The 15,555-nt window shown below is 51.4% G+C and overlaps 2 protein-coding genes across 2 annotated transcripts in view; one reads left to right on the top strand and one right to left on the bottom strand.

The window, feature by feature from the left end:
* Nucleotides 1-167: 167 nt before the first annotated feature.
* GFRA4 (GDNF family receptor alpha 4) lies at nucleotides 168-11,793 on the top strand (the record flags this gene model as incomplete). The annotated part of the gene is made up of 6 exons (XM_080684909.1): nucleotides 168-228; nucleotides 2,130-2,475; nucleotides 2,561-2,670; nucleotides 2,763-2,897; nucleotides 3,578-3,669; nucleotides 10,130-11,793. 6 exons carry the CDS (start codon nucleotides 168-170, stop codon nucleotides 10,220-10,222), a joined length of 837 nt encoding a protein of 278 aa, XP_080541035.1. The 3' UTR covers nucleotides 10,223-11,793.
* The window catches only part of ATRN (attractin), a 166,821-nt gene continuing 163,057 nt past the window's right edge, over nucleotides 11,792-15,555 (bottom strand). Inside the window, exon 30 of the mRNA XM_080685822.1 lies at nucleotides 11,792-12,976. The gene's annotated coding sequence lies outside the window, so the exon portion shown is untranslated. The remainder of the gene's footprint in view (nucleotides 12,977-15,555) is intronic.

The raw sequence follows: 15,555 nt of genomic DNA, 5'->3' as shown, positions 1-15,555 counted from the left end.
GGGACTCAGTGGGGGAGGGAGTCATGCAAAGGCTCCTCCCAGTGGCAGGAGTGCTCATGTCAGCACAGCGTCTGGGTTTCTACCCAATTCAGCTCTGGCAGGGCTGGGAAGAAGGCACCTGTCCACTGGGGTTCTGCCTAGCGCTGTCCTCTACTCTGCAGGCCGGCATGGCCTGCTACTTGGGGCCCGGGCTGTTGCTGCTGCTGCTGCTGCTACAGCTGCTTCTGAGTGAGTGGCCGCCTCTTCCTCAGGACCCCTGAACTCGGGCCTCTCTATCCCAGATTCTCGGGGACAAGAGGGTGATGCCAGGAAAAGCTGGAAGGCAGGAAGTGTCGCCAGCGAGAGACCTGTGCTTGGGGTGCAGGGACACCTGGCAGTTTGCTCACAGGGCTCTGCTCATCCTGCCTCCTGCCTTTGGGTCAGCGCCCCCCCCCCCCCCGCCCTTTCCCAAGCCTCACCGTGCCCCAGGAACTTCCTTTTCCTATTGCCTCCCCTCATCCACCTTTCTTACCCTTCCTCCAGCCTCAGCCCTCCACCTTCAGTCTTGGAGTTTCATATGATTTCTTGCCCGGCATCTTCAGTGTCTCCACGCCACTCCTCTGCTGTTCCACCTGCTTAGACTGTCTCTTTCCCACCTGAAGCACCGTGGAGGGGGTCATACTGGGTGGGATGGGGAGAATGAAATCAGGCAGAGGTTCAAGGCAGAGGAGATCTTGGAGCTGAGATGTGCTGTTTTGAGGGTGATGATGAGGTAAGGGTGTTCCTCACGAGGGAAACAGGTAAGCAAATGAGCAGAGGTGGAACCAAGACTTGAGGGGACAGACACGGGTACTGTTGTATCTGGCTGAGTCCTGGGAACAGGAGGGGCTTTGCTGGGAGAGAAGGGCAAAGTTTGCCTGCTGAGCTGTGTCCTGGAGGAGAAGGGGAGAAGAGAGGAAGGGCCCACCCCTCTCCTGCCAAACCTTTCCACTTACATACCCGTTCCAAGTCCTGAGTGTCTGTCTGTCCTTCCAGCAGAGAGGAGGGCACTGAAGCCACTGCAAGAATCACCAGGGCACCCAAAAGAGGTGGCCAATGCCAGAGAGGGGCCCTGCTCCAAGCCCTGAAGCAGGAAACCCCCCTCCACACATACACAGTGAGATGGGGTGGGGCCAGGCTGGGAGTTGTCCTGCCAGCTTGTAGGGGCTCTGAGAACATGAGGGGCAGAGGGATCCTGGTTTGGTGACCTAGGTTCTAGGAAGAGGCTGCCAAGTCTCAACCTCTGGAGATACTGGCTGGGCTGGATTTCGATGTGGCCTGCAGCACATCTGCCCAGAGCACACCCTCTGCCCAACCAACGCCTGGTGTGTGCTGGTTGTGCCAGGGGCACTCTCTGGCCCTGTGGCTCAGGATAGAGCCCTGTGGCCTGCCCTGAAGGACTTCTCTCAGATTCATACCTTAGCAGCTACTGTCCAGTGCCCAGAGCCCTTCTGAGAATCCCTTTTGCGCCTAGCTGGTAGAGGGTGGAGGAACCAGGAGGAAGCCAGAGTCCAGATGGGGCAACATGGGTTAGACCGGCCAGAAGGGAGCACCAGAAGGGAGTGGAGGGGGATGACTCCAGTGGCAGGGGCCAGTGGAGGTGCAAGAGGTCAGAAAAGAGGGAGAACCAGAAATCTATGGACCCATTTGAAGGGTCTCTAAACGGGAGGGGGGAGAGAGAAGGAGGAGAAAGAAGAAAGCTCAGCGTGCCAGAGTGAGGATGAGGAGTATCCACTGTCCTCAAGGCAATTTCTGATAAGTCTCCATTAACCAGTCCCCAGAAGCTTTGTTTCCCGCGTCAGGGGAGTCTCATGAGAGTGGGAGGAGACTCGGGGATCCCTCTTTGGATGGGTGGGACCGTTTTGGGAGAGGGGTGGTGCCTGGAGAGGATGGGCCTCAGCCTCTAGGGGAGCCTCGGTGCGCCCCATCCATCCCTGATGTGTTGCAGGAATCCCCCGGGCCCGCCGCTCATCCCCGCGACGGAAGGCCGTTCAGCGCTGGTGGTTCACACCTTCAGGCCACACTCTGTTCCTCTCGGGTTTTGAGCGCATCTCAGAGGGGCCTGTGGGCCGCACCGAGGACTGACTGCAGTCTGCCCGCCCCTCCACTAGGGTCTACGAGCTCGGCCGCACGGAACCGATGCGTGGACGCGGCCGAGGCGTGCACGGCGGACGCGCGGTGTCAGCAGCTACGCACGGAGTACGTGGCGCAGTGCCTCGGTGGAGGCGCGGGCGGGGTTTGTCCCCGCGCCCGCTGCCGCCGCGCCTTGCGCCGCTTCTTCGCCCGCGGACCACCCGCGCTCACGCACGCGCTGCTCTTCTGCCCGTGTGTGGACCCCGTGTGCGCCGAGCGCCGGCGCCAGACCTTCGTGCCCGCCTGCGCCTTCTCCCGGCCTGGCCAGGCGCCGCCCTCCTGCCTCGCGCCCTTAGACACCTGCGAGCACAGCGGGGTCTGCAGGTGCGGTCGCGGGCGGGGCAAGGAGGGGGCGGGGCTGGCGGGGCGGGCCGCCCATTCGCTCACGGCTTTCCCTCGCACCGCGCAGACCCCGCCTCCTGGCCTTCCAGGCCTCCTGCGCGCCCGCCCCCAGTGCCCCCGACGGCTGCCCGCAAGATCAGGCCTCCCGCTGTCTGCGCGCCTACGCGGGCCTCGTAGGTACGAAATGCGGGGGCCCGGGCACTGGCGGGGCTCTTCCGGGCTTCCTCCACCTGGGTGAACCGATTACTGCGCTCTCGGGGTCCCCGCAGGCACCGCAGTCACCCCCAACTACGTGGACAACGGGAGCGCGCGCGTGGCGCCCTGGTGCGACTGCGGAGCCAGCGGAAATCGACGAGAGGAGTGCGAAGCCTTCCGGGAGCTCTTTACCGGGAACCGCTGCTTGGGTGAGGGGCCGGGGCAGGGCGGCGGGGGAGTACGCTTGGCCCTTACTGCTCTCTACCTAGTCGCCTGGCGGCGGGAGCCTATTTAAGAGGTGAGGAAAGTGAGGCTTTCTGTGGCAGCCAGGTAGGCCCCGTCCTCCCTCTGCTGTCGTCCTGCCCTTAGGGAATCAAAGACCAAAGTAGGTTCCTAGGGGTGTGTAGGCTGGTGCCCCTGCGGGCGGGAGAGGACCTGGAATGGAACTAGTTGAGATTCCTGCTTCTGCCACTTCTGAAGCAGTTCCATCCCAGAGGCACTGCCAACTCCTTTCATTGATGGTCTTGCCTTCCTCTGAGTAGCTTGGTGGTTCCCTGCCCAGTCTGAGAGTTAGGGGGCCTGCGTTTGAAGCCCTCCTCTAAGCCATTTTGTGTCCATCTGTAAAATAAGGATGATAACTGTCACCCTCCCCAGTGAGGATGAAAAACTACAAGGTTTGTGAGGCACTCATAGCACAGTTGTCCTTACTTTGTTATTCCTTACCCTGCACCTTCCATTCCAGAAGCCAGTCCTTGCAGACATTCTATCTTCCATCTGTTCGTAGGGAGAGGCCACGAAGGTCGCCAGGGGTTTCTCAGTTTGTCCCCAAGGAGCTGTCCCCTGTGCTAGGGTTTCCCAGCCAAGCCCACCCTGATCCCTCCCTCTGTAGATGGCGCTATACAGGCCTTTGACAGCTGGCAGCCCCCAGTCCTGCAGGACCATCCAGACTCCAGCCAGGACCTTGAGCACAGCCTCCTGCAGGTAGGTGCAGGTAGGGGATGGTGACCTGGCACCCCCTGCACTGTTTCTTCCATTCTTCCATGCCAGTTGGGCCTAGATGGACATGAATGACCTGGGATGGGGGTGGACACAAAGAGCAGGGCTAGGCTTCTGCCTCAAGCCCACACTCTGCTCCCACCCTCCAAGGTATCCTCCACAGATGGGCCCCTGAAGGGGTGCTCCCTGCTCTCCATCTCCCTGTCCTGGCTTTCCAGACTCTGCTCTGACTAGGACAGCAGACCTTGAACAGCACAGCCAACAATCTCACCCTGCCCGAGGTACATGGCCACCTCTGTGGCCTGCTGCCCCACTGAAAAGGGACTGGTTTACCCTCCCGCCCCAAGCTGGCCCCAGTGCTCTTGCCCCGCTGCCCTCTGCAGGTCGGGACATCCTGTGTTCTTGTCCCCTGGAGTGAGGCATATAGGCTACAGGCCTAATTGCAAAGCTCATGGTTTTCCTTTCAGTAGGTTTCTTGATTGTAGGTCTCTTTCTCCACAGACCTGGAACAGTTGGGGTTTCCCAAAGGGTAGGCATGAGAGGGGGTCACCTGTGTAGCCAAGGCCTCACCAGGCCCCAAGATAACCTAGAGAAGGTGAGAGACCAATCAAACGCCAAGAATTATAGGAGATTTTATCAACCCCCAAGCGGATTATACCTTAAAGAGTAATCTGAACAGATTTATAGGCAAACCCCCCTCTAACACTGCAGCTTTTCATGGCCCCTTCCCAGTTATGTTCCACCCATAATGATAATCACCTGTGTCCCATGACAAACGTCCCATGACAGAGTGATATGTTGCTTGGTGGGTACCACCTTGAGTAGGTGAGAATCCAGTTCCCTGCATTGCACTGGCCATGTGGCCACCTACCCCCATGGTTTATCCCAGCACTAGGAATGGTATCCACAGCTCAATAAATCCATGTACACTGAGACCGGCCTTTCTTTCATGTGATCTGTGTCCTGGGACCTATGGTTAGCCACAGGGTGTGTTTCTGATGGCCTAGATCTGTGGTCGGCAAACTGCGGCTCACGAGCCACATGCAGCTCTTTGACCCCGAGTGTGGCTTTTCCACAAAATACCACGGCCTGGGCGAGTCTATTTTGAAGAAGTGGTGTTAGAAGAAATTTAAGTTTAAAAAATTTGGCTCTCAAAAGAAATTTCAATCGTTGTACTGTTGATATTTGGCTCTGTTGACTAATAAGTTTGCCGACCCCTGGCCTAGATGACCTCAGATGGCTTTAGAACTTTTCTGGGCTCTGTCTCCTCACCTGAACTGAATCTACTGCCAGGTTCTAGTGGCAGGGATTTTGGTTGCTTTTATCTATTTTTTTTACTTCTCTGCTAGTACTCAGATAAATAAACTACATTTCCCAGCCTCCCTTGCAGCTAGGGGTAGTCATGTGACATAGTTCTGGCCAATGAATGGAATTCACAGATGAGGCTGCTGACTGGCCCCTTGAGTCTCTAGCCTCAACCCTCTCCTCTTCTTGCCCAGACCTTGGTGGCAGTGTCAGGGATAAGGGCACCATCTTGAAAATTGAGCCACTGCACCAATTCCAGCCGGCTTCCCTCTGGACTTTTCAGTGCATGAGAAAAATGACACCTCTAATTTGTTTAAGGCAATTTCTCCCTAGGCTTCTGTTATTGGCAGCCAAACCTAGGCCCTACCTGGTTGACACAGTCCCACCTCTGAGGTGTTTGGGAGCCCTGGGACCACCTACCATGCTCACTTAGAGGAGCCCCACCTCAGCGTTTACAGAGCCCAGCCCTGACAGACACTTGAAAGAAGGGGTGATGAGGGTTTTGTTTTTTATTCCTGCATATTCTTTCTGCAGAGATTCAAACCCTTTCCTGGAGCTGAGGGAAATTTATCATAAAATTACCCTCAGGGAAACATTTTTGTGAACATTCTGTGTGTGTGGCCAGTGTGGACCCAATGAAGCCAAGGGCATTGTGTTAAATTTCAATTCTGCAAAAGAGTTTGGGGAGGAGAGGGCAGAACAATGGGGGACAGATACTAAGCTTTCTGCCCACCTCCTCCTTCCTCAAAATCATGGAGACTCCTGATGAGTGAAGGGATCCTATGTCTCCAGGCTGCTCTTCTCAAACCTGGTTGAGGCTTGCCAGGGGCCATGAATCTGGTGGAAGTGGACATGGCTGTTGTTGCTTTGCTCCAAGACTCCTCTGGCCAGTGCAACCCATCCCCAAGCTGCTGGGAATGGCTGCAAACACAGCTCACAGCTGCCCCCTCCTCTAAAAGAAATGCCGACACGGACTGCAGCCAATGACTAGCTGAGGCAGGGGTATCGAGGCCTAGCCTGCTTGCCTCAGGTGGGATAATTCTGTGCACCAGTCTTGCTCCAGAGCTCCATGCCAGATCCCAGCTGAGACCACATCCGAGCTAGCTCCTTCTCCTGCCCACTCCTGCCTCCTTCACTTAGGAGTTTCCCTGAGGGTAATTCCTCCAATAAATCGGGGCCTGAGAGTTCCTACCTTGGGCTCAGCTTCTGGAGAACCTGACTCAAGACACGGGTTAGGAGGTACAGACCACACCAAAGCCCAGGCCTGGGGCTGTCCTAACCAGAAAAAGAGCCACCGGGTCTGATACTGTGTACTTAGCAACTCGCAGCAAACCTACAGACGCCCTGTGAGGCAGCTGTCAACCAGCCTCCCAGCTTCAACCAGGACTCTCCTCATTGAAACCAATCACAAATCCAACTGGCTTGGGCACCGGACTCAACCATCTGAGTTTCAGGCACAGCTGTCTCCAGGGGTTCAAATGATGTTGTCCCTGCTGGCCTGTGTTTGGCTCCCCTCTGCTGCCAGGCAGGCTCTCACCGCAGGGCAGGTAAGAATGCCACCAGCAGCCTCCCATCTATGATCCCTCCTTGTAGCATTCTCAGCAGAGAAAGGCACCTCTCTTTCCCAGCATTCACGGACTGTCCCAGGCAGGACTTGGTGGCCCCAGCATGGGTTATAAGCCTCTTCCAGTGGCCTGGAGAGTGACATTATCCCACTGAGATCACATGGAATGGGAGGGCAGTTTTCCAGTGGAAAAAAGGAAAGGTATTGGGCCAAGTGAGAGTCCAACCTGTTTTCACTTTATGAAGAAGGAGGAATGTTCTCAGCTACCTACATCTGCATGGGAGGGGACACCTAGGAGTGGGCTGGGGAGATGCTGTGTGTGTTGTTGGTGGTGGGGGGAATGGGAGCAGGATGGGGAAATGAAAGCATCACCTTGTCCTGCTCACCATGATTGCATGGTGGCCCAAACATAGAATTAAGTATCTGCTAAATAACTTGCCTTACGTGAGGATATGTTAAGCTCTCTTAACTCCATGTTTTACTCAGATAATTGGAGTAAAACATAGGCATGTACCTTTTCAAAATGTTGGGAAGATAAAAGTGAGTGGGACCTAGTTGAAAATTGCACATCTGTTCCACGGCAGCTGGCTGTCTTCCTTCAGTACTAATCTCCAAGCAGACAAACTCAGGCGTACCCAAGCGGAGCCTCTAACATCAGACAATGCACAATGAAAAAGAGGCTTCCTTATTGGGCGCAGGGGGGAAATGAAAGGTCCCTGGGCCCCATTGCCTGGTTCTGTTTTCCCCCAGAGTGAACATTTTGTGTGGGTGGCCTGAGGCTCTCTGGAGCATGGACCCAGCCAGCTCTGCAGAGAGAAGCCAAAAGAAGGGACAGGTGTTTTGGTCTGTGAAAGGCACTGTCTTGCCACTCCTGGGCAGTCAACTTTCTGAAGGTTTTGTTGCTGTAGTGGGCTGAATGGTGGCCCCAAAGATATATCTACATCCTAAGCCATGGAACCTGTGAATGTTACCTTATATGTAGGCAAAAGAGTGAATATTACCTTATATGGCAAAAGATGTGATTAAATTAAGTATCCTGCGAGGCGCACTTATTCTGGATTATTCAAGGGGGCCCTAAATCCTTATGTAAGAGAGGCAGAGGGAAATGAGACACAGGCAGAGATGGGAGTGATGTATCCACAAGCCAGGGAATGCTGGCAGCCACCAGAAGCTAGAAGCAGCCAGGACTGAATTCTCCAGAGCCTCTGGAGGGACAGTAGCCCTGCCACACCCTGATTCCAGACATCTGGCTTCTGGAACCGTGAGGGTAAATTTCTGTTGTTTAAAACCAGCAAGTTTGGATAATTTGTCATAGCAGCCCCAGGTACATTAATGGAGTTGTGTAAGGCTGTCAGAGTCTGGTTTCTGTCACTTCTGCCTACAAAGGTCCTGGCTCATACATGGTGTTAAGTCTGGCCAAACATCTCAAGACTGAGTCCAGCTGTGGCCCCCACAACCAGGGAGGGGTCCTGCCAAGCTTGTCCACATCTGGGTGTCCGTCTCTGTGTCTGATGAGGTAGCCTGCTTGTTGTCACTCTCTAACGTGCACTCCAGGAGACTGGCCCTGGCCCTGGCCTCATCCCTGTGACTGGGTCTCTGTTAGCTAGCTGCAGGTGGCTGGGGGCAGGGGAGTGAGGCAGAAAGGCAGGTGCTAGAAGCTTCTCTTGATTTATTGGTGGAAACTTCACAGTTCATGAATGCCCACTCTGGCTTGGAGCCTGCTGTCTAGGGCACAGGTTGATGTGGAAACTGCTCACTGCCCTTCCCCCACCTTCCCCAACTCAGAGAAGCTGGGCCAGTCTCACAGAACCAGCTCACTGTTACAGGAAGAGTGGATATTAGCAGTGAAACTTCCAGAGAAGCAGGAGGTCACGCCTTTGCAGGGCTTCAGGAGACACCCCCGACCTGGACAAAAATGTGCTAGTGAGTCTGGCACGCATGTGAAGGGAGGCAGAGACATGGCCCCGCCTCGCTGGGCTGCAGGGAAGGCCGAAGTTGAAGGATATCTCGGGAAATTGTCCTGCCAGGGACATGTCACTCTACCCAAAGGCGCCTCCAGTCCAAGCCAGAAGATACAGAGAGGAAAATTATGGTAAGTACACACACAGCAGAAAAATACACAAACAACCTTACAAAATGAGCCTCAAGGGACCAGGGTTGAGCAAACGAGGGAAGTCCTGGTGTGCGAATGGGCCTGGCCGCGGGGCCGAGCCCCTGCCCCCTGTTCGGCACTCTTCGTACATTCGCTGGGATCGTCTGGTCTAGTCCCTCGAGCTGGGGACACAAGTCAGAAGAGAATTTCTTGCCAGGCATGTTCCACAGCCAGTAATTCAGGGCTGTAGGGTGTCTGTTCAGATGCAACCCACACAAGTGTGTGGGACTGAGGACTCAGTTACCAGAATGACATTGCTGTTGGTGATAGAATTTTCCAAAATGATGACTCAGTCTTGCTAATGTTATGAAGAAAACAAAGTTTGGTCTTCCCTTGATTGATATAATAGTTGCATATCTGGAAAATTGACTGTATATTAAACCAGCTCTCAAATACTTTGTGTTTATATAGGGTTGGATTCTACAGAAAAAATAATTAGAAATTGACTTTCTCACATACACAAATATCCAGCAAGACGTCTGAAAATCAAGTGGGATGTGGGTCAATTCCTTGTTGGGTAGGACAGTCCTGCATGCCACAGCATGACCACCTTCTGACCCACCCACTAAATCATAGCAATAATCCCAATCGCCTCCACCTGTTTCCAAAATGTCCTCTGGAGGGCAACGTTGTGCCAGTTGAAAACCATTGCCCCACAGGACCTGCCTGCCCCAACTCCTACCACTGCTGTGATAGCCCACTTTGCTTTTACCCACTAGGCACACTGCCACCTCTGGGCCTCCACACCAGCTCCATCCTTTGTTTAGCTCTCTGCTCAGCTGTCACATCACAACTGTCCCTCCTCAGCACCACCATGTAAAGTAGCTTGCCCCCAGCACTTTCTACCTACCCTATTTTTACCTTTCTTCATAGAACTAACCATCTGACATTTTACTCATTATGTCTCCCCCACTACATTGTAAACTCTATGACGGCAGGGATTTTTGTCTGTTTTATTCACTGTGAGATCCCTGGTCCCTACATAATGCCTGGCCAGGCAGGACACCCTCATGACCTGCCTATACAGGAAGGATGAACATGGCAGACACACAGCAGTCACTGGCCTATGGGGATTTTAAAATCCTGCTAGGCTCTGCCTTGGGGTGGGGGAGTTTTCTGCCCAGGCCCAAATCTGCTCTCTGGGCCACATCTGAGGTGGCCTTGGGTTGTGCCCTCAAACAGCTTTCACAGCCATCTCCTGCCTGCAGATGGTTCTAATTATGCTTCCTCAATAGTCACAGGGTTGGTTGGTGGTTTTCCTTTGTAAAGGTCAGGCTAATGGTTTCTCTGGCAACTCAATTCCCTCAAAAACCTATGCTTTTTATTTTCTATTTTCCAGCACAGGTCGTGTCAGTGACAACATCCCTGGTTGTTTCCTGGACACAGTTCTGAGGTTGGCTTTATTTCTTTGCTTCCTTATCCAGATGCCTCTTCAAGACGATGGCCTTGGAGTTATGAGGCTCCAGCGGGAAGACCACATTCTGCACTTGATTCTCACCTGGAAGCAGAGTCACTAAATGTCACCGGGTCATTGTTGTTCACAGGTGCCTCTTACTGTTTGGAGACTAGAAGCAAGACGAGTTGGCTTTTCCAATACTCTAGCTTTCAGGATTCTCCAGCCCTTTCCCTTCTTCTTTGTAAACTAATTCTGGAACTCAGCTCTCTCGTGATGCCTTGCCAAAAGCAGCCAATAACAACCAACACATACTATGTTCTGTTTTTTCCCCCCAACTTTTTCCCCCACGAGCTAAAAAAAATCAGAGGACACATCATTTGCTTTCCAAGTTATCAAACATAACAGCCTTACCAGATGGTCTGCCACTGCCTGAGAGGGATCCCCAGCTGTGCTGCCCGCTGCATCTGCTTGCCTGCCACCTGGCTTCTAACCAAACCAATGCCATGAGTTTGAGGTTTTGCTTACAGTTACCTTCCACTTCAAGGTACCAATTTGTGTATTGGCGAGAGTAAGAAAAGCTACCTGTTGCGATAAAGCCTCAGATCTCAGTGGGTCAGGGGAGTTCAAGTTTGCTTTCTAGTGATGCAAAGACCAGCACACTGTTCTTGCTGCCCAGGTGACCTGCCTCTAAGTGGTGACTCAGGGACCCAATTCCCCCCAACATCTTCGACACCTGAGCCCCAGGGAGTCCCACGTAGGAGCAGGGTATGTGCCAAGTTTGGAACTTGTATGGATCACTTCTTCCGACAGTTCTTTGGCCACGGCTGTTTATGGCACCAACCTAATTGATCTGGGTGTCCAAAGGTGAAATTCAACAGGTTTGGTGAACACACAGCTGTCTCTGCCACACTACTACTACAGCACAGGTTTTTATCCTGTCAGGAACACTTGACGGCTCTCAGAAGAGTTTCAATGTCCTCCCCAACTGGTGGTAGCAACCACCAGTCCAAAGGTTTTCCTCCCTGGCCCAGGCTCCTCCAGCCCCTTCCAACTCCTAGACCTTGGGCCTCGCCCACCCTACCCTGTATGAACCACCGTCCTTCCTGGCGCCGCTTTCTCAGATGTCCTCAACTCTCCCGAGCCTCATCTCATCCTGTGGGCTTTTTGCGCTCTGCACCAGGGCAACAAAATGTACTTCTAACCCCATTTCTGAGGGCAGGAGCTGCATAAAGTGGGGCTGGACATGCAGAAGGCACACAGACGATACTTTCGATAACTTCATCAAAAACTGAAGACCAATGATGATGCTGGGGCCATGAGGGACGAAACCTATCAGCATACCTGAGATTTAGAAGTTTGAAAAACCTAGAGAGACATTCAGGAGTCCATGAGGAGACGAAAAGCTGAGACCATGGGCAGCTGGCAGGCCCAGCATCAGTGTGGACCGCTCTGCACACCAGTCTCCATTCTCATTTCAAGGGCACCAGGTACAGTGGGACATTAGGAAGTTCCTTCAGAGGCATCGGAGGTGCCCACCTGCTGGTTTGACACCTTCATCTTCAACTGCCAAGTGCTTCCTCTGAGGCAGCTTGAAATTTGGGAACCATTAAAAATTTTTTTCCCTTAAGGCTCTAATGACCAAATTGTAAAAACAATGAAACAAAATAAAAGTTAAAGACAGAATAAAATCCCACATTTTTACCAGATCTACTTTTATTTCAGAAGGAAGTTTGTAGTATAGTATTTACTTTTGTTTATATACAAGTTCTTCACATTTGTGTTTAAAATGCAGACCTCCCTTAATTCTCTTGTTCTCGCTTAAATTAGCTGTTATTTTACAATACAAAAAATACCAAAAAATTGCAGTCCTTAAATGTATGTATAGTACCCACAATCCTCAGCAATGAAATAGTTTACAATACTTACTCCATATTTACATGAGTGCAATAGATGCTAAATTATACATATTAACAAACTAAGCTTGAATCCAAACAAACAAAAATGTAAATAACTATAGAACAAAACATTTTCAAAGCCAGAATTAGTTCAATGAAACAGGCTTCACTAGTGTTCAGAATGTTTTGTGCCCAAATTCAGTTACTGGAAGTCACTTCCATTATTGCCTTTAAAAGAGAAGGCGCCAGTTTTCGTCTGCTCTCCAGATTGTTTCCCTGCAGGCAAGGGTGTTTATTAGTTTGAACCACTCAGGGACATGTCTCCTGGTGGGCCTGGCTATCTACAAACCATCACCATGACTTCTGAGGCCGAGTTTGGTACACTGGGTAAACATTTCGGACTGAGAGCTGGTGCACAGCCGAGGACAGCCCTTCTGTCTTCCTGGGTCTGTTCTCAGGATGGCCAATTCTCACAGAATCCCTAAGGAAAGATCTCCTGGATGATGGGTTTGGGAACTGGATTCTGTTATAATTCTGGAGCTGCTTTTTCATCGCAGTCACTGCCCTTGCATTAGCTTAGGTTGTTAGTAAGTGCTTAGTGAATATTCGTTGACTGGATGAATTAAACGGAAGGATCGGAGGTGTTCATGACAAGGGCAACCCCCCTCAAGGACATGAATCATTCCCACCCCTACCCAAATGCACTCCCTAAGTTGAAGGAGTAAGACTTGCACTGAAGGTAAAATGTCTTTTTCTGATAGTGCTCTGGTCTCTTCATTTAACCAGATTTTCTGGTGTCTCTAATCTTGCACCTCAGGCCTCACCACAGATATTCCCATGTTTCCCTTTTGCTGCCAGTCTTCGATCCCGAGCTGCTTTTCCTCTGGGGTAGCCCGGGAAAGTAGGAGTTGCCTTCTCTCCACACCTCCTCCCACCTTTTGGAGGCGATCCTCAGAGAGAAGCACAGACTTCTTCCTAAGCTGTGTGTATAAGGGAGTAGGAGAGGGCAGGAGGTCAGGGTGTGTGCGGTTCTCCATGGGGAAGCAGGAGCTATGTATCAACAAACTACCCCACTTCCACCTACAGTTTCCAGTACAGTAAATTATGGTCCTTGGAAATGATCACTAAAAATTTAGACAAGACCACAACAAAATGCAGCCTGGAAAACCCCTTTTCAGAAAATCTGATTCTACAGGTATAATCTTTGAACTTAAAGACTTTGAGAAACATTTCTCATGATGAAACTGGCTGTTCTGGCCACCCACAGCACCCAGAAGCTGACAGACTGATTCACGATGCACTTGCAGAGCCAACAATAGCGACAGAGAGATTCCCACGGCCTTCGAGTCTCCTCACGTACTGCTGTTTAAATGAACTCACTGCCAGCTTTCATCTGTGTACTGACAGATGACCCGGGTTCTCAGGGTCATCCGATTGGTACCAGACGCATTTAAACATTGAGCACATCAGCATGATGGGGGTGCACTCTCTGGCTTTGTTATCAGTGCTTCAGGACTAACAAGAGGACTTCTCTGAACTTGGATATCCAGTATATGGCACAAAAACACATTGGGTGAAACTCAGATGCCGTAAATTTAATAAAATACATTTAGATATTTTTCTGTTTTATGTACACTCTGAATGTCTGAACATTCTGGACTACTGTATAGTTATGTACAAGTGCAATATCAAGGTTGTCATGACTACTTTAATTTATGTACAGGCTCTCCTGTGACACGCAGACATCTCTGAAGTTCCAGGTGATGCCCTCTTGGTAACTGGCTCTAAGCGAGTGCCTTTTCTCCTGCCACCCCCTTCCTCTGGCCGAGCCTGGAGGAAGCCACTTGCTATGGGCTGCAAAAGAGAAGCAGTGGGTTCAGCTGCTTCTCCACTGTGGGAGCAGAATTACACTTCATTTGCTCTTTTCTTCTGTTTTAAAACAGAACATTATCTTATAGGAAAAAATAAATAAAACCAAGTGGCTGTGGGACCGGTGCATGTTCTTTCAAGACATGGGACTACTGTGTGGAAGGGACTTCTCTGGCCAAGGGCACATGGGGTCCTTAGAGTAAACAAGGATGTCCTTTGTGGTAGGATCCTCTGCAGTGCCTCCCTCTTGGCCAGTCACAGAGGTGAAGGGCCACTCACGGCAGGCTCCCTGTGGGTGCGGTGACCTGGAGTAGCAATGTGGGGAGTTCAGAGGTTTTTTCTAGAACCACCTGCTCTTTAACAGTGATGTGAAAACACAGCTTTTTAGAGGCAAGTCTCAGAGTAGAGGTGTTTTGTGCACCAGACAGTATTTTATGGTTCAGCTTCTTTGAAAACATCTTCCCAGGCCATTCTTCACCGAGTGGGTCGGTACTGGGAAAGAGATAATACTCCCTCTCTAGGCACTGCATTTAAAGGTGAAATGCCGCAGTTTTTGCTCTTTTGACTATTTATTTATCCAAATTCACAAACTTGAGCATTGTTGTGTAGGGGCCCATCCCCAGGCTCTGAAGCAGGAGAGGTCTTGGGAGGCTGCTGCATAATGCCAGAGAACAGAGCACCACGGGTGGACAGCACGATGCCCAGGCAGTGCCCTGGGAGAAAAGCCGGGTCTGCCCCTACCCCGCTTACATTTGGTCACTTTCCATTTGGCGTAGTTTTCCCTCGTCCTTTTTTTCCATGTGCTTTTCATCCTGTGAGTGTTCACTGCCTTCCCCATGGCCACCACCTGGGCCTGGGGAGGAGGCATGAAGAGCCCAGCCCCTGCTGGGGGAAGGAGGTTCTTCCCCTGGCGTGCGATCCCACCGCAGCCTGCAGCTCGGCGCAGGCTCCAGGAACAGAGTTGCTCTTTAACAGGTGCTGTCATGCTCTTTTCTGCTCAGGGAGACATGTACCACGAGGAAGTCCCTTCTTCTGTGGGACCAGGAGGCCAGAAAGGCTGAAGCAAACGCCAGGCCGAGTGACCTGGGGGCAGGGGACACATGGGGATCGCGCCTAGTGTCCTTATGTCAACAGTAACAACAGGAGCTTTTAGTTAGGTCATTTCCGCTCTCCTCTCAGTCCTTGCTGCTGGGATAAAGGTTGTTTGGGGTGAGAATTCTTTCCTGGCTGCAAAGTACATTTTAGAAAAAAAGCAGATTGCCAATGGGACTATTTAAATTCTGTAAGAATGTAGGAATGCAATTATGTAAAAACTTAAGCTTACTAACTTTCCAACTGCTAGATCTATTTAAAGTCTAGGCACTTAGTGTGTGTGTGTGTGTGTGTGTGTTGAGAGAGAGAGAGAGAGAGGAATTTCAAATGGATTAAGACCTAAATTAACCAAGTTGCTATAGAAAACTACCTATCACACCAGTTTACATTCTAAGTAACACTGCTGACCTTGACATTTAAAATAGCCCCCTTCTATCTCAGTTTAATATGATTCAAAAGTGACATTAGTTCTCAACTAGAAAAAAAGCTCCCTGGAAGAGAGTTATCTGCCTAAAATGTGCAAGAATAAATAGCACATCTTTTAAAAAAGATAGTATGTTTCAGATGACAAGTTCATTCATCTAACTAGTTTTGAAAA

The sequence above is a fragment of the Plecotus auritus genome, assembly GCF_963455305.1.
Source record: "Plecotus auritus genome assembly, chromosome: 8".
NCBI lineage: Eukaryota > Metazoa > Chordata > Mammalia > Chiroptera > Vespertilionidae > Plecotus > Plecotus auritus.
The sequence above is the reverse complement of the archived record's forward strand: the minus strand, read 5'-3'. Positions and strand labels throughout refer to the sequence as shown.